Below are 18,151 nucleotides of genomic sequence, written 5' to 3'. Positions count from 1 at the left end.
AAATGTAAGTGAGGACAGTGAGGTATAGGCCACAGCACACGGGGAGAAGGAAATAACCTCAGCTCTCCGGATGGCCGGGGAAAGGGCAGCCCTGCTGTCCTTGTCTGGGGAGCGAAGTCCTGGCTGCTGCCTGCCCTCCCTCCCTGGGTTTCCTCTGGCCAGCCATCAGCTCCTGAGCATGGTCTTTTCCTCACTGCTGTGCCACAGCCCTGCGACTGTTTTCCTTCTCATCTGTATTCAAGTGCCCATAACTTTGGAGAAAAATGACCTTTGGGGTTGAGGTTTTCTAGTGTTTGGTCTTTGTCCACAGGGGCTTTTCTTTTCTTTTCTTTTTTTCTTTCTTTCTTTTCTTTTCTTTCTTTTCTTTTCTTTTCTTTTCTTTTCTTTTCTTTCTTTCTTTCTTTTTTTCTTTCTTTCTTTCTAGGAAACCTTGAAGAAACTCCATCTGCATTTTGAGTTAGAACTATGAGTAAAGGAGTTTCTCTTTTATAGAAAATTGTCCAGATGCTGCGTTATTTTGGGAGGGTAGGGTGGAGGAAGGTTAATGGTGACAGGAGAAGGAATAACATAAAAGAGAGGCATTTGAGAGGCATACTCAGTATGACTTAGAACTGGTACATCGTTATTAGTCTTTTGTGAGAGAGACATTTTGGGAAACTTTACAGAAATTGTTAAGATCCCTACAAATCAAACTATATTGATTCCCTTCTCCATTCAAGGCTGAAAGGCAGGCTCCCCCTACCCTTTCTCCCCTGCCCCCAGCCAACGTGCACACACACATGCTGCTCTTCCTATGTATCCACCTTTCCTTCTCCCTGCTCTTGGTTTCTACACCCTCCAAGTGGACAGAAAGGCGGTTCCCTAGAGAAAGAACCCACCCTTCCTGCCCCATTCACTTGTCCCAATCACAGCTCCTTCAAGTAGGAGGGGCCCAGCCAGGCTTTCTATTGCGAGGGCCCAGTTGTTGGGTTGCGGGTCATCTGCCTGTGTCCCCAGTCAGCCTGCACTTTTTTCTCTACAGACAGGCGAAGGCGCTGATGCTATTCTTCTAAACTGGGAAATGAAATGCAAAACCGACGTTAATGTAACATTATGGTTGAGATTAAATGCACCAAAATCAGGAAATTCAAAGTTATGCTTCCCACAGCAACTATAATTCAGCCTCATCTGGCGTGTGTAGTATTTTGTGTTAGTGCGGATGGTGTTATATGTTAAGACATTAAAGTTAACACCATAAGCAGAGCACAAAATGCTTGAGGGGGCTGAGTTATGATGACTGTGTGAGCTGTAAGTGTTCTTGCACAGGCTCCCGACTCCTGGTATAATTTTCCCCTTGCCCATCAGACCAATTATTGCCTTTCTTTTTAGTTATATTTCTGCTTTAACACATCTCTTCTTCCAGGGTCACCATAAATGAATTCCGCTATTGGTGGTCACTGATGGTGGTGGGACTGGGACAGCCCACTAGGCGCTTTTGTCCTTTTTGTTGCTGCTTCCATAAAAGTGGTGCTTCCCCTCCACCTCCAGAAGCCCCCTCCTTCACAGACTGCTGTTTCCTGGTGGTCCCTCATCCGGATCCCCCCCCCCACCCCCCCATCCCTTCCCTCCAACTGTCACTGGGGCTCCTCACAACTGCTCCCTGAATGAGAACAAGCGTTTGCTGTGTCCGGGTCTTGGCCTTGTTGTAACTTCACGTGAAAGCCGAAGGGCCCTTCTTTATTTGGAGCAGACATAGCAATGTGGAAGTAAAATATACATCCCGGGAGCGCAGCACCGATGCATGGTGGTGCTGCCTTATGTGTTTGGCATAGCAGAGGCGTAGATCGAAGTGGGTTTATTTGCTCTCTTCTGACTGCTTCTCTATCTTCCCCAGGGTTTATACCTTTAAGCTGCTGTGGTGTGTAGTTAGGGCTGTGGAGTTGCCTGGGGGTGGGACCAGGAACTTTCCTTGGGGAGCACTGGGTCATTGGTAACAAAATCACCACATAATTGAGTACAAATCAGGAAACCTCCCCCTAGCCTCTTATTATCCTGGTGGCCTCCCCAGGGCTGAGACAGCTGTTGGAATGCAGATTTTGTTAGACACTGGGCTAAGGTTGGTGGTGGGGAAGAGCTGTAAAGAATAGGGCCATTGATAAATGATGAATGAAATCAGGGACTGTAAACGAACAGTGACAGTGAGCTGCCTTTTAAAGTTTTTGTTGGATACGACAAAACCAACCAAGTAAGCAAAGGAATGGGGAGGACCTTATTGTAACCACCTTAGAGGCAATGAAAAGGCCTCATTCTACTCTTTGGATAGCAACTTCAAGCTCTGTGTTAGATCCCGGGGACATAGAAACAAGTGAGAAATGGTCCCTACCCTCAAGGAGCTCATAGTCGAGGAGGGTAGACCTACATGTAATCACTGTTAAGCATTTGATTATATCATGTAGGTCAGTACTTGGTGCAGTGGGAGCTCAAAGGAGGGGAATGATCAACCCTGCTCATGGTGTGGAGGAGGGGTTGCATAGGCTTGATGTTAGAGAAATTTAGGAGATCCAAGAGAGCCAGGTCAGCCTATGGCCTCTCAGAATTGTTGTAGCAGGAATGAAAGAAGGTGCTCACAGAGTAAGCCAGGATGAATTGACCTAAGGCTGAAAAACTGACCTGGATTGCAGGGTTGTTTGTGGGAGTGTTGAAAATGAGGAAGAGAGAGAATGAAGACTTTGAACTGACAAATATTTCACTGTTTGTTTAGTAGGATTATTTCTATTGGTTATATGGTATTTCTCACATTCAATCCAGAAGATGTTTGTTGGTTTTTTTTTTAAGATTTTAATTTTTTTTGAGAGCGTGCCCTCATGAGCAGCATGGAGGGCGGGGAGGGGCAGAGGGAGACTCCCTGCTGAGCAGGGTGCCTGATGTGGGTCTCAATCCTAAGACCCTGAGACCACGACCTGAGCCAAAGGCAGACGCTTAACAGACTGAACTACCCAGGAGCCCTGCAAGCCAGAAGATCTTAGTGGGATCTGTGAGAGTATGAAGGCTAGGAGAGATTTGAGAGAATTTTAGCCAATAAAGTGTGGGCAAAAATGTAAGGGTCAACAAAAAAATATGTGAGCTGAGGCCCTGAGGCATTGCCGGGGAGGGCTAATTGGATACCCTGGATGCTATTAAGGGCAGCACGGGGTTGGGCTGCTAGGCCTTCAGGGAGAAGGAAGGGCTGGAGAATGACACAGCACCTCCCTGTGACCCTCTAAAAGTACTGGCAGTTTGGATCTGGATCTGTGAGACATCCTTTGGGAAGACCTACCTTCCATAGACTGGGGAGGTTTAGATCCATCAAACAGATAAGCAACTGGCTCCCTAACGTCGAGAGATGCAATGGAAGGATTAAGGAAGAGGCAGGTGGGCCTGGGTAACAACAGAAAATGTGCTAGAGCAGAGGTGACTAGAGGGCTTCGAGATGGGGGGTGAGCTCTCTCTCTGAGCAGCAGCAACAGGTGCACAGCCATAGAAGGAAAACGGGGAATTTGGGGTGGGGTAGTGAGGAAGTGAAATCCAAAGGAGTGTTTAGGGTAGGTCCATAGGCTTCACTTCTCCTTGCCTCCATCCTATCTTGTTTTTCTTCTCTCCAATATTGATTACATTCCTTACCTTGTAGACTGAGCTCAGTTGTTTGACATGAGGAAACTGATATTAGGAGATGCTTTCTCCATCTCTGTCTTTTTGGGGAAAAGGTCCTGCATCATTTTGATTAAGATGCTATTGGGGTGATTATTTTTTATTCTCTTATCCTGGGTGTTCACAATACTTAAAAAAAAAAAAACCCACAGCTATACATTTATGTGATGAGTTTTGAGCTCTCGCTGTGAAAATTGAGTCATAGCCTAAAAGCCTGAAACAAGAGTGTTCCCAGATTGACACTAGCCCCCCAGGCTGGCAGGTCTGCAGCAGAGGGTGAGCAGGCTGGGACAGGCAGAGAAGGGTTTGTACCTTCTAGAGTGCTGTCATGGGCAAAGCCCCGTTTGGTGCTGAGAGATCAGAAAGGAGGTAAGTGGACTCTGGAGAGAGAGACAAACATCAGCAAAGCTTTTAATCTGATGTTCAGGTACCTTGGAATTGGCTGCTGTTTTGGTCCTATCCCTGTCTGTAGTGGCCAGTGGGCGATCTTGGTCTGTGGGCAGGAAAACACATCTGTTATGTGATCAGTCCACTTCTGTTCCAGTGCTGTGGTCAGTGTCTAGTTCTAGGGAGGCCAGGGGTTGGCCTGAAGGGTAAATGCTGGCAGAAGCTCTTATTTGGAGATACTGATGTTGCTGAAAGGAAAGGAGCGTAGAGTCCGAGGTGAGGCTGGGGGCAAAGTTGGTGAGCCAGAAGAGAAAATGTGAAGGTGTTATTGAATGGAATAGAAGAAACAGAAAGAGATGTTGCAAGCCAGAATTCATGGGAATGGTGGGGAAGATGTTCCAAGGGGTTAAAAATGGACATGGGGAACCTAATTAGGAGGCATTATTTGGAAGAGTTGTTAGTAGGTTGGACTAAGGTAGTGATGGTGGGTATGGAGAGAGGAAGTTATGTGTTGTAGCTTTAGATGTGCTGGGAAAGAAGTGAGCTTGAGAACCAAGTAGCTGGTAGTTCCTTTGGATACTGGTGGGCCCCTAGGAGTCAGCGGTGCTAAGAGATTTGGCACGGAGTAAAGGTGGAACCTATGGTTGTTGTAAATGGAGTGCTCCAAACTGAAGAGTCATTATCAGGGAGAACCAACAAGGTGAGTTCCTTAGTGGTGTTGTAAGTAGGATCTTTTTGATGAACCATTTGGCCATTGGCCTAGGGGAGGTAGGTAGTGATGATTAGGTAGATAGGATGATAACTGGAAAGAAAGCTTGGAATCTTGCTCTCCAAAAGTGTGATAGCAACTGAGAGCCCTGGCTTGAGATTGTGATGTTTGAAAATGGAGTTCCAGGGGGTCTGTCTGCATTGTTCACGGGTTGGTTTTTTTCTGTCCCCACTGCTAGCAGCATTTGAATGAAAGGCCAACTGGTGGACTGAAAGGGATTGGTGGTTGGGAACAGAGGAGGTAGGCACTGAAGAATGGAATATGAAACATGCCATTTTGATAAGGTCTGCTTTCACTAGAAAGGTAAGTGACTAGAGAAACAAGGCCAGGGGTAGGCCTTAAAAGGAAGTTAATGATGATGGTGTAGAATGTGGCGGCTGGTTGATGTTGGTGAGGAATCCCCAGTTTGGTGCCTCAGGATATTTGCAGGAATTGCCAGGATCCTGTTCCAGATCTGTGGCCACAGGTCTTTCTCAAGAAGTCTTCATTGGAGAAGTATCCAGAACTGCTTTTTGATTCAGTTAGACAGAAGGAAGGTGTTTTTCTGGAGAGGATAGTATGAGTGCTCTGTGGGTAGCTGATGCCCTGATCCTGACAGTATTCTTCAAGGGAGCACGCATTGTCATGAAAGAAGATCTCTTGTTGGCTCCCTAGCAGAGAGTTACCGGCTTGCTCATTAAAGCTCTGGGATGTGACATGCCAGTTTTTCTCCCCTGATTGTGGCAGCAAGGAGAATGAAATATCTGATGGCAAGAGCCAGGAGTGGTTGGCAGATCTAAAGGTCTTGTCCCAGGTGCTTGAAAGTGGGCCAAGTAAGGGTTTGTTCTGAGAAAGGGACTAAGACCTGTGGCTCATATTCTCACTTGGTCAGTATATCTGTGATAAGGAGGTACTCTCATAGATGTTCTAGACTACATCTGTGTTTTTCAGAGTGTGGTCCAAGAACCAGCAGCATCCTCATCATGTAGGAGCCTGTTAGAAATGCAGAATATCAGGCCCTACTCCAGCGCTAAATAGAATCTGTAATTTGACAAGATCTTTGGGTAATTTGAAGTCTGAGAGACACTGCTGTAGTCTAGACCAATGGTCCTTAAACTTTAGCAATCAGAATTGTGATCAGAATCACGTGGAGAGCTGGTTAAAACACAGATTACTGGCCCCAACCTCAGGGTTTCTGATCCAGAGTTTGGGGTGGAGGCTAGGAATTTGCATTTCTGATAAATTCCCAAGTGATGGGATGCTGCCTGTGAGGAAACATGCTTTGAGACCCACTGACCTCCCTAGCTTTTTCGTCTATAAAATAGGGCAATGATTCCTGCCTGCCTTACAGAGATGTAAGATCAAATGAGCCAATGTGTGAGAAAAGTGTTCAGCGCATTGTAGGCAGGATGTCAGTTTGTGTATTGCTTGCTCCATGGTCAGTGATTTTAAAAATCTACTGTCATGCCAGCACAACCGTTTACCTGTCCTGGCTTCTGGCTGGCAGCTTTGTACAAAGAACAGGGAATCTATGAAGCACCCATGGAGATAAGTCTTCTATGAAGAGACCAGCAGCCCCTTTAGGAGCAGGGTCTCCTGAAGCCCAGCCAGTTTCTCTGGTTTCCTACCCAAGTTACCTGACCAGAACCTCTGTCTGCCTGAGTGGGCTTGGGCCTCTCCTGATCACCTGCTACCCCCAAATAGTAGATCTTTAGTGCAGTATTTACACTCATTGGAAAAATGGTCTTTGACTAACCAAGCCTCTGATTCATCTTGTGATCCTGAGCGCATTACATGACTTTTCCTCACCTTACTGGTTGATTAAACGAACAGTCATTGGCTGCATGTGCCCAAGTCCCAGAATGTGCACTCTGGACCTCCAGGGTGAGGAAAACTGAGGGAGAGGCTATTCTGATGAGAAGCAATATAGCATAATGGTTCAGAGCATAGACTCCAGAACTGGACTCTGGATTTGAGCCCTCTCCACCACCTACTAACAGTATGACTTGCCTTGGGCAAGTTGCTTATACTCTATGCCTCAGTTGCCCTATTGGCAAAAAGGGGTTTTATAAAGCGCCGGTCTCATAGGACTGTTGGGAGGATAAAATATAAGTGCTTAGAACAGTGCCTGACATACAATAGCTGTAGGAGTTAGCTCTTACTAGTAGTATTCTTAATCATGGCATCATTGCAAGGTATTGGGATATAGCAGATGGCTGGGAAGCAGGCCCTCCTTTAGGAAGCATAGAGAAAGCCTTTAGGCCCTCTATCAGCGTAGTGGGTAGAGCTGAGGCACCACCCAGAGAGATTTTTTTCCTCTACTGGAATGGTAAGTTGGACCCAGAACCCTTCTATTTCCATGCCCTCCCTTAGTCCTGCCCCTGGGGGGCCTCTCCTGCACACAACCCTGAGATTTGCTTAAATTAATTTTATGACCAATATCTATACAGGTAGCTACAAAGGAATCATTTGGTTGTTTGCAGCCCTGGAGGGTCAGCTTCACAGAGGCCACTAATATCTGCAGTTACTTACAATTGAACATGTAAAAATGCTTGAACTGAGGCGGATCCAGAGTCACGTGAAGGTAGACACAGGCATGCACACTCTCCTGGGTGAGGATGCAGTTTTGAAAACTTTTGGTCTCCTTCATTTATTGGTATTATGGTTTTGTTTTTTAAATTCAGATTTCAGTAAAAGTAAATTATAAAGCATTCTGTACACCACCCTCCACCCCCCCCAATAAAGAATAGCAGTGTCTATTTCAGCCTCTTTTCTACATTTTAATTGCTTTGGGGTCTATGGGGATAGTGAAAAGGGACATGTAGGTGAAAAATCAGCCTTTTAAAGCTCCAATTTTTTACCCTTCCTTGTCCTGAAACTTTGAGCATCAGCTCTCATCTGTCAAAGTGTAAATCAGCAATTAAAACCCAAACAGCCAAATGCCAAAGATGACCCGAAGCACAAAGCAACTGACAAACAAGTCTGGACAAATCGACGGGTAATTTATAAGCTTTGCCCTAAAATCTAATTATTTGGCAATTCGAATTTGCAGCCAGCCAGGGCTCGGCAATAAATTTAACCCGCCATAAATTATTTAGGAGCAGGCTGTGGTGTAAATCAAAACCACGAGTGTTTGTTTAAGAAATAAGCTCCTTGTGCATAAAATGTCTTTTTTTCCCCCCCAAGGGAGAAACTGTTAAGCAAACCGTGCCCTGTTCGTTGCCCAGTGCAGCCCTCACTTTCCCCTCTCAACTTCCCCTCTTCCCTTAGCCAGGAGGCTCCTTGATCCCTTGAGGAAGGGCCTGCCTTTGCATGTGACTTGTAGCCAAAAACCAAGTATTTGCATAAAACTCGTTTTATAAAAGCCATGTACTGCTTTTTCTACCTTGTGGTGTGATGTCGCTTTTGGATTTACCAAACCTTTCTGTGCAGCGGTGTTGCACATTTTGGAATTTCCTTCATAGGATGGAGGGAAGGGATAGATTAGTTGTTGCCATCTGTAAATTGAAGAAATGCCGGTTCCTAGGTTGAGAGGAGGAAGTCGTGAAAAATTTTTTGCTGATTCCCTTATTTCAGACGGGACCATAGAACCATCAGCTCAGGCAAAGGAGAATCTGTGCTTTGGAGAAAAAGTCTATAAGAACGCTATTAAACCTTCTGTCCCATTGTCAAGAAATTCCAGCAGTCTAACCTAAGTCCCTTCTTAAAAATCCTTTTGTTGTTGTTCTGTCTTCAAATATATAATCTTATCACTGAAGACACTTTAGTTGAAGGGAGTTTGAATACCCTGAAAGCAACCTACACATTTATTTCTTGTAATCTACTGATTGTAGTTGTGAAATTTCACTTGAGATGCTATTGCACTTTTGTCCTCAGTTAATCAAGATAATCTCTGGTGTTCCTCGTTGAGCAAAAGCAGCTATGTCTAAAACCTTTGCTCCAACTTATACCTCTGCTCACTTAAAAAGGTAAAAGAATATTTACTTGGTGCTTCCTTTTTATCTGTCTTCCCTCCCCTTAAAAAAACAAAGGTTTGCTGCTGACATTTTATTGAGGGAGACACGGGAGATTTGGAACCCTGGATACTTTGAACAATCCAAGTTCTGAGGCTTTTGTCCTGAGTTGTCAAATTGTGGCTAGTTCCTATCCACCATCAGCAGACCAACTTTTGGAGACTATTATGCTCTATCCTTGGACAACCTAGTGGTGCAGGTAGCTTGTGGACAGGTAGGTTGACCAGCTGTCCCAGTTTTAACTCTGAAAGTTCTACGTTCCAGGAAACCCTTGGTCTGGACAGACAAAAAACTGGGATGTTGGTGGTTTGCAGCAGTTGGGGGAGGACGAGAAAGCACTTCAGCATGAGAGACAGAAAGTGCTTTGGGGTGTTCTGTGTCTGGGTTTGAATCCTGGCTCCACCACCATCTTTACCCTGTTTGTCACCTTCACCTCCCTGACCTGTGGAGAGCTCTGTAAAACAGAGATGTTTCTCTTAGAGCCATGTGCTTGGCTTCTACCTTGCCCTTTATTGGCCCCCTCAGATGTTACTCACCAGAAGCGCAGAGAGCGCGGTCTACATGCGAGGACAGAGCTGGGTGCTGGAGATGCAAACCTAAGGCTCCCACCATCCCCGAGCTCAGGGCAAAGCACCATCTGTGTCACTGCAGCTGCAGTGGAGCCTGTGCGGCAATGGTCCTCCAGGACTTTCTGCCCGGGTAGGCTGCATTCAGTGCTCTTGTAACTCGAGAGCAGTCTCTCTTCCTAGGAGACAGCAGACCGAGCTTCCTAAAGACAGCCTGTCAGTCTGGAAGAATCAGCTCTTGACCCGTCATATTTTGAAAGCTGTTCTCTTTAAGTCTCTTTTCCCCATTTGGAGTCCCAGCTTTGCCCTTCACAAGGAGTGTAACCTTGAGCAAGTGACCGCTTCTTTTAGGGCCTTAGTTTATCTGTAAAATAAGGATCATAGCAATTCCCACCTCCTGAGTTGTTAGGAGGCTTCAATGAGGTCGTTCCTGTTAAGCATCTAGCAGTCTGCCACGTAGTAAACAACAAATGGAAGGAATGAAATGATTCCATTTTCCATGTGTCCCCAAGGGTGTCAGGGCCAGCTCCTCTCTACCCTTTGTCCAGACTCAGACAGAGGAGCCACATCTCATTGTATTTGTCTCTGCCTCCACACCCAGTCCCTGCCTGGTAAATAGTAGGTGCTTCATAGTGTTGGTTTATGAGCTGCTGCTGCTGCTGCTGCTATGACCCATCTTCCAGGATTAATAAGGGTAAGATAAGAAAATGTATTTGCAAGCACACTATAAGTTGAAAGTCCTAACACTCAGTATGTCCCTCCACTAAGAATTTATCGTAGTGCATTGTTCATTATTTGTTCTGTATCTTCTCTGCTCACTAGTCTGTGCACTTCCTTAAAGCAGAGGCTACATCTTTCTAAATCCCACTCTAACACTGGTACAGTGCCCTGCACCCAGTAGATGCTGCTCAGGTAGTTTAATTGAACGTGAATGACATACAGATGTAAGGAATTGGGAAACTGTTCTTAGGGCAGGAAGAGAGGGCTGGTGAACACACACTGGTTCTTCTTTCATTCCTGGTGCTACCTCTGCACAAGCAGACACTCAACTACTGCTAAAAACTTCCCTCTTCCCAGGGGAATGAGGAGACTGAGGGAGGGAAAAGGAGGAGAGGCAGGAATAACAGTTTCATTATCGGAGTGACTGCCCTCAGAAGCTAGCACGTAGGCACATCCTCCTGAGCTCCTGGGTTGGAATTAATGTGATCAACCTGTAACTTTGGTGTTACCATTGTGATCCTTATGAGCCGAAAACTGTTGAAGTGTTTGGCCTGCTCCAGGTGCACTGGCTGCAGAGTCATGCCCCCTTGGTAGAGATTAGGGTTCCTCTCCCATGAATGGGCTGTTGGGGCCAGGATTTTTAGGTTCTGGGCTTGATTGGGTAATATGGGAAGGTAAGAAGTACCTAAGTGAAATCCTTTGTGCTCTGACTCCCCAGAGGGTCTTCCATCAGAAGCTCCTCTTTTGCATCCTCATTGGCTTAAATGAGTTTGCCAGTGTGCAAGGTCGTTGTTACAACAGCTGCTGATGGTGCTGAGAAGGGGCCCATGCAAAGTCATGTTCTAAGATTGGCTATTGAAAGTCCCTCTTGTTGGTCTTGGGGAGAAGGCCTGGCTGACGGGCCAGTGACTCTGGAGAGGTATGTTTATGATAGGTCCAATCCACTATGTCCCTGGCCCCCAGGCCTCCTGGGGATCTCCTCCCCGTCTTTTTGCTTAGAGCTGAAGCTAGCTTATTCTTCCTCTCTGGGATGGTGCTACTGAGTGTGAGCAGAGGTTGGCTCCATTTCCCTAGGGGTGAGGAAGCCAGCAGCAGGAGAGCTTGAAGAGCAAGCTGCAGTGGGGAAACCCAAAGGCCAAGTTTTCAGAGAATCTACTGGGGATGCCGACTTGGTGCTGGTCAGAACAGGAGCTGAAGCGCTTACTATTTTATAATAAATACTAATGAAATTCTAGATCTATAATAACATTTCAGATATCTAAAACAAACCATGTGCTTGTAAAAAAGTGGAAAGAGATCAACTTTAAGCCATAAATTCTTGGTAATAGAGGGCTTTTTTTCTATTTATGTTTGATAGATATTTTTGTTTCCAGAGGAATGTCAACTCCTAATTTCATAATGTATCATAGGCTTAAGAAAATTGAATTTAATAAAAGCCAGAGATGAATGGCATCCTTAAAGGTCCCAACACTTGTCTTTATTAGCAGGACAAACTGCAGGTCTCCAAACACTGCTTCTCTCCAAATGAAAGTTTAAATGAAAAGTACAGTTGTGTCACAGGTTAAATTTCATTGTGGGCCCAGCTAACATTGTTAGTGAGGAACTGGCTGTATTTGTTTCTTTAGACACCAGGGCAGCCAAACTAACCAGGCTGTGGAGCTCCCACTGGGGAAGTGCTGCTTCTCCATAGTTGGAGAAGCAGGATACATCAGAAATTCAGGTATCCGATGAGCCCCACTTCAGAGTTAGTGTTTGGAAATCTTGGACATCTGTTTTTTTCAGGGGGACCGATAATGTATTTTGTGTGTATGTGTGCCTCCATTTTATTTTTCAGCACAAAACTGTCCTCTACCAGGTCTGCAAAGGAGTGCTTTGTGAGGAGTGAGAGAGGCCCAGGGATTTGGGGGATAAGTCCCCCCATCTCTTCAAGTTGGGAGGAAAGGTGTCACCTAATTTAAGCAAAGCTGGGACCTCCTTGCCCCAGCCCCTCTGCCTCAGCCTTGTTGCCCTTCCTATCTCAGGGGGCTCCTGTCAGTGTCCCCATTTTGGGGGATCAGCTGGGGAGACCAGGCAAGCAGAACCTTTGGATTTTTCGGTCATGAAATCTGACTGCCTTGATTTGGTCTTCAGTCCTGCTGTAATGTGTTGGATAAAAATAGATGCTTTAAAAACAAGCCCGATAGTCACAGGTGTGTTTGAGGGAGAGGCTACCTGGCTGCCCTGGGACATTGAGGAGATTGGCCATTTGTTCTGTCTTCCCACTCATCCATGTCCTGCTCGCGGTCAGGTATCAATAGCTTCCGTGCTGCTCCTCCACGTTGTCCCTGGAGAGAACCAGTTTGCCTTGATTTTAGTGATACTAGAAAGGTCCCCTCCAGAACCGGGGACCTGAAGTAGGGATGCTGCTGGAGCTGACTACTGGGGCCACGGAGTGGGCCAAGCCCCCCTTCGCTCTCTGCAGTGGAGGCCTTTTCCACATGCTAATTTTACTCGGAGGATTTTGCTTTTATTTATTTTTTTTATTATTTCCTATTTGTCTCTTCCAGATGTTTTCAGGGCAGTTTTTTTTTTGTAAACTAATTCCATTCATGTTTTAAAAATTTATGAAAGCGCTAATAAAAATGTCAAAGTGGTAAAAATGTTAGCTTTTCCTCTGCTTTGATTAAATTTTGCAAACTGTTTTTGAATATTAAAAAGCAATAATTTTTTTTATTCTCTCTCCTTGCTTTCCCTTTTCTCTCTGATGCGTGTGTGCTCTCCTGCCCTCTCCCCCCTCTGGTGCATTCCTCCCTTCCCAGGAGCGATGTAGGAGGCGCGCTGCACAGCCAGCGTTCTGCAAGCCTGTTTGCACACCAGGACCTTGGTGCTGTGCATCTCTATTAAATAACGGAGACAAATTAATCTTAGAGACACCAAACAAATTGTCACTCCTCCTCCTTCTCTTCCATTACGTTCCAGTGGACTGGGAAGGGCTGGCTAAGTGATTGGGGGGGAGAGGGTGGGGGAGGGTGTACTGCCTGAAAGAAAGGTGGGAGGCACCAGGTCCTATTACTCTTACTCAGTTTTCTTTTTCTCTTTATATCCCCTTTGGCTTTATTTATTATTTATCTTTTTTTTTTTTTTTTAAGAACGAATGAAGAAACTCATCGGTTCTGCTTAAGCTTCAAATGCAGAAGGCTGTGATTGGTCTTATGGCTGGTTGTCTAGGTGACTGGAGATCCAGGCCCATCCAGGGCAGAGGCCTGGGCAAGGGGACAGGGTGGGGCTACTCTTATGGGCTCCAGTTAACAGGCCTCTGGCAGAGAAGCAGTTGGGGAAACTGGGGCAGCTTGTACTACTGTCTTCTTTCCCCTTTCCAGTGGGGGTGGGGTGTGTGTCTAGTCCCTGCCACCTGTAAGGGTAGTAACAGTGGGAAGGTTAGGATTGGAACTGAGCTGGCACCATCTCACTCAGTCTTGGGTCTGGCCTGGCAAGAGCTAATGAATCCAAAACAGTCCCTCATTCTTGACTCTTTCTTGTAATGTTTGGTTAAAAAAATGTATTCTTCTTTTTCTGTGTCTTTGCCATTCCAGGAAATCATCGAGTTCCCCATCCTGAAGCTAAATGGTCGGACCATGGAGATTGAGTCTACCTTTCACATGTATGTCCAGCCCGTAGTCCATCCACAGCTTACTCCCTTCTGTACAGAGGTAAGGGCCCTGGAGCAGGGCAGCACGGGCTGCTGGGACAGGAGCTTTTGGGTCACTGGTGCACTATACATGCTGCTTTAGGGGCAGCTGGAGCCTTGTTAGTGGGTAAGGCAGGTGCACATTGGACCCAGCCAGCAGTTGGCTTTTTACAAAGTCTGCCACTCCGCTTGCACCGCTGTGGTCACTGGGGACCCAAGGAGAAGTGGCACCATCTGTCCCGGCTTCCCCAACCTTTTCTCTCCCTTATCATCCCTACCCGTCCTGATGACCAGGCACTTGGAGTGCTGCACCACTCCAGGGTGGTACTGCCACACCACTCCAGGGTGGTACTGCCGGGGTTCAGCTACTTTTCAGTTCCATTTCCCTTGGCACCTCTTGACAAGAGGTAAAGATTTCAGCTTCTTGGAAGGAGAGGTTATGTTCAGGCTTTCTTAGCTTCTGGTGATGTTTTTCTGTCCTTGAGCAAAGAGGCCCTGCGTGAAGCATTGGTTGAGTTTGTGGGAAGCACGACCCTGTCATTGAGGAATGAGAAGAGCAGTCCAAGTGGGATATGAGGCTGAAATGTCTTTGTCCTTATCCCGTGCCAGTGTTGTACTCGGTCACCTTGCCAGCAGGTTAGTATTGGCCCCATTTTGCAGATTGTGAAATTGGGCTGAGATCTTGATGCTTGCTAGAGGCTCAGAAGAACTAGTAGCAGAGAGGAGGTGCCCCTGAAGAGTTCTTACTCCCGAGACCTTCTGTGACCGCTTTCCCCTGTGATGTGTCGTGTTATGCTCTCTGTGGTAGCCAGGGGCTGTGGTGGAATCATGGGCCAAGTATGTGTGGTAGCAGAAGTAATGGGAAAACATGAGTGTTTCTGGAATCTTCTTAAGAATTTGGGGCTGGGGTACATTCGAGATACTGTGCTTTTGTTTAGCGATCTACATTCTTCATATGAGTGAAACAGGAAGGAAGTTCTTGAGTGATCCCCCAAACCATTGTCTTGGTGTGGGGAATGCTGGGAAAGGGCCTGCCTGCCACTGGTGGAAGGGCCCCATGGGCTCTGAGGCTGACTTAGCCCAGATATGAAGTTTCAGGGGTCGCTGGGCTTGATGCCAGTGTTTCCTGCCCAACCCAGGTAGGCCTTTGATGCAGGCATCCATCTGCCAAAGCGTGTAGTCTCTCAGCCCCTTTGTTCTTCCCACTAATGATGTTGAGATTCTTGCTCCCTCTGGGATCTATGTTTTTTCCCCCTTGCCCCTGGAAATTACCTATACCACCAGGGGGCGCTAATCTGTTCTTTTTGCCCTTTTTGAAAAAAAATCACCATTTTAATGGTGAAAATCCCCTTCCTTATGGAAAGGGAAGATTTTCCTTAAGCCAGCTAGTTACCTGAGCCTCCACTGGCCTGAAAATGCAGTATCCTCTCGTCCTTCTCTTCTTCCTCTCTGTGTGCAGATTCTCCCCTGGGAGCTCCAGCTGCAGCTAGGCTGCCTGGTGCAGCTGGGCAGACCCAAATTTGGGAAAGGTTACTAGTTCTTTAGGCATGGAACAGTGCTGTTGGAGCTCAGCCCTGGCAGGAGTGGGTTCTTGAGAGTATTGGGAAGAGAGATCTTTTTGAGATCAGGGCTGCTGCTGTTTCTTTTTGGGGATAAGGGAGGAGGGATTGTGAGACTATGATGAGAGCTGTTTTTCCTTTTTTAGAAAGTTTCACCCCTGGACACACATACATAATTTGGAGGGCAGGAGGCACGGTGGGGTTGGGACCCTTGTCCGGAAGCCTTATCTGAAAGTGAAGATGTGACTGAGCTGTGGCACCGAGGGTGCCATTTCGCCTCAGGCTTCCAGAGGCTCCAACTCTCCCTGACCTGGTCCTGGCCATTTTATCCAGCCTCACATCTCCCTGCTTCATGCCCCCTCACTTCCCTCACCTAAGGTCGCTCCCTCACAGTCTGCCTGTGCACATGAAGCTCCTGCCTGTATGCGGCTCCCACTCTCCTCCCCTGCCCCTACTTGTCCCTCTAGGACTCTTCTCAGGGTCACCTTCTCTGGGGAGGCTTCCCCAAGCCCATGGCTGGTCCCACCACCCAAACCGCTGATCAGATGCATTGTACTTTATTTACTTATGTGTCTCACTAGACCGTGAGTGAGTTCCTTGAGGGCAGAACCTGGATCTGATCCATCTCTGGCCCATCATTAGGGTCTGGTGCCAAGTAAACACTTAACATGTGTTCCTTAAATGAATGAATATTGTCAAAGAGTAGTCAACCACACCTTGCTGCCCGCCGCCCCGCTGCTGCCCCGAAGTAACTGTCCTGCTAACTCGTTCTTTCGAGTAAGTTATATCTTCTTTGGATGACCTCAGATCATCTAAATATTGCTCTGTTTCCATACCAGATGGAGTTGTAATATAGAGAAAGGCATGGACGTGGGATGGGGGCCATCATTGTGGGACCTTGTCCTGTGTGGCAGTGGCTGCCTTTGGGGTAGAGATAGAGATCATCACAGTCAGAGAGAATCTTTCCTTAGTAGGTATGAGGAACAACCCAGCACCTCTGGATTGTGCCTGAGCATCTCCTCTAGTAGGATTTTCTCTTGTGCACAAGAAGTTCTTAAGAACCCTGGCCTGTGATGTGTGCACACATCATGACACATGAGTACACATCTGAGTACATGCTTTTGGAGGGGAGAAACAGGCTCAGTGCTGGGCAGCAAGAAGAGGGATGCTGCCTTGAGTGGGTCTGTAGCCCACATATAGACACTCTTAACTGCTCTGTGTAATGGACATGTTAGTAGCCTTCTTGAGGTCCTTTCTTCGTTCCAGGTGATAGTCTGCCTGGAGACTTGTTTCTGACAGAGATAGGATGGGATAAGTTTCATTCCTTCCCAAGCCCTTTCCCTACCACCTCTAGAATCTGCTCCAACCCGTCAGATCTCTGCATCTAGCAGCTGGGCTACTGCACAGTTCCTGACCATGTGCAGTTTTTTTTGTTGCTGTTGTTGTCATTGTCTTGAAAAAACTAGAAAAAATACCAATTTTGCTAAATGCCAGTAAAGGGCTTTGTCTTGCACCTGTACTTATAAAGAGTGAGATTTATTGGTCTCTTTGTCTGAGGAGAAAGAGTGGGTCTGATTATCAGATTGCACACCAGAGACAAGTGCTTATGTAATCAACAAACTGTCTTGGTGTCAGAATACGATTGTGTTGGAGATAAACTGTGAAAGGAGAAAGCACTGGATGCTGACATGCTATTGGCATTGAGTGTCCTGGGCTGCTTCCTGTAGTTGCTAGTGTTTATGATGAAGCCAGCTCATTCCTGGACAAAGCCCCTGTGTGGGTAGGGGATCTCAGTAACCAGTCATGTTATCAGTCAGGGTCAAAAGCCCCTCGCCTTACGGTTTCTGAGTCTGGAGAAGCGGGAGTTAATCCTGTAATCCCTCGGTGAAAGGAGCCACAGAGCACACATTAATTCTTCCTCTCACCTCTCCAGCTTTAAGTGGTTAAGGTCTTTGAGCTCTGTTTAGCCTGTGAGCCCTGGTTCTCAGCTTAATAATACTTGGCTTTCCTCTAGTACCTTTCATTGTGAGGATGTGAAAGCTTTTTACAAATATATATTAACCCAAGTGGGATTGGGTTTAAACTGCAGCATGAAGGATTTAAGTTAAGCCTAAGGTAGAACTTTCCAGTATTTATTTTATTAAATTAGCTCTCTCCTTCATGGCTTCTGGTGTAAGTCTTAGAGATGTCTTCTAGGTTGTCAGTATCAGGTACAGGGACGAATTTCTTAATTTCACACTCTTCATCTAGTGCCTTGGTGGAGCTGATAAGATGTAGTCCATCCTTGGAAGGATTCATACAGGGGAGTGAGGCCTCTCCCTGGAAGGATGCCTCTAGCCGAACCAATAGTTCAAGCCCCCGTGTCTCTGGGGGTTGAGTTCAAGCCCTTTAGGAGCTCAGCTGTAAGCCTTGTCTTGCTGAACCACAGGTGATTTGGGAAGCCTGGAGAGAGAGAGAGCTGGGCTCACTAGGCTCCTCCCAGGCTGATGATTCTAGGATTGCTGACCACTGGACAGGAGTGTGAGAAAGCCCCAGGACCCTGGAGCCCTACCTCCAGGGTGGAAAAGGTGGGCCCTAGTCTGTAGTGAGAGATCGTGCAGAGCAGTGCCCTGGTTTTCCTTTTTAGTGCAGTGACTTTCTCTCTGCACATGAGTGATTTTCCTGGGCCCAGAGCAGGTGCTTGTGGAGTACATAGATGCTGACCTAAGTCCCATCTCCAAGGAGGGAGGTCTCTTGACAAGGGTGCCATTGGTTTCTTCTGTGAGTGAGCCTTTCTGGAAGCCCTTCAGTGTTCATCTCATCTCAGTGACCCTTGGTGTAGGAGT

General features: G+C 46.7%; 1 protein-coding gene across 15 annotated transcripts in view; it reads left to right on the top strand.

Moving 5' to 3' along the window:
* ERI3 (ERI1 exoribonuclease family member 3) overlaps positions 1 to 18,151 on the top strand; it is a 124,939-nt gene that overhangs the window by 19,003 nt on the left and 87,785 nt on the right. For all 15 annotated transcript variants that reach the window (XR_003523188.1, XR_003523183.1, XR_003523184.2 and 12 more), the window contains one exon: positions 13,673 to 13,789. Coding sequence is in view for 12 of the 15 variants with exons in the window: in XM_027612556.1 (XP_027468357.1) it covers positions 13,673 to 13,789 (117 nt within the window). In the remaining 3 variants the exon portion in view is untranslated. The remainder of the gene's footprint in view (positions 1 to 13,672; positions 13,790 to 18,151) is intronic.

This window comes from Zalophus californianus, chromosome 4, assembly GCF_009762305.2.
Source record: "Zalophus californianus isolate mZalCal1 chromosome 4, mZalCal1.pri.v2, whole genome shotgun sequence".
NCBI classification, from domain to species: domain Eukaryota; kingdom Metazoa; phylum Chordata; class Mammalia; order Carnivora; family Otariidae; genus Zalophus; species Zalophus californianus.
Note: the sequence above shows the minus strand (reverse complement) of the source record. Positions and strands in the feature narration are given on the sequence as shown.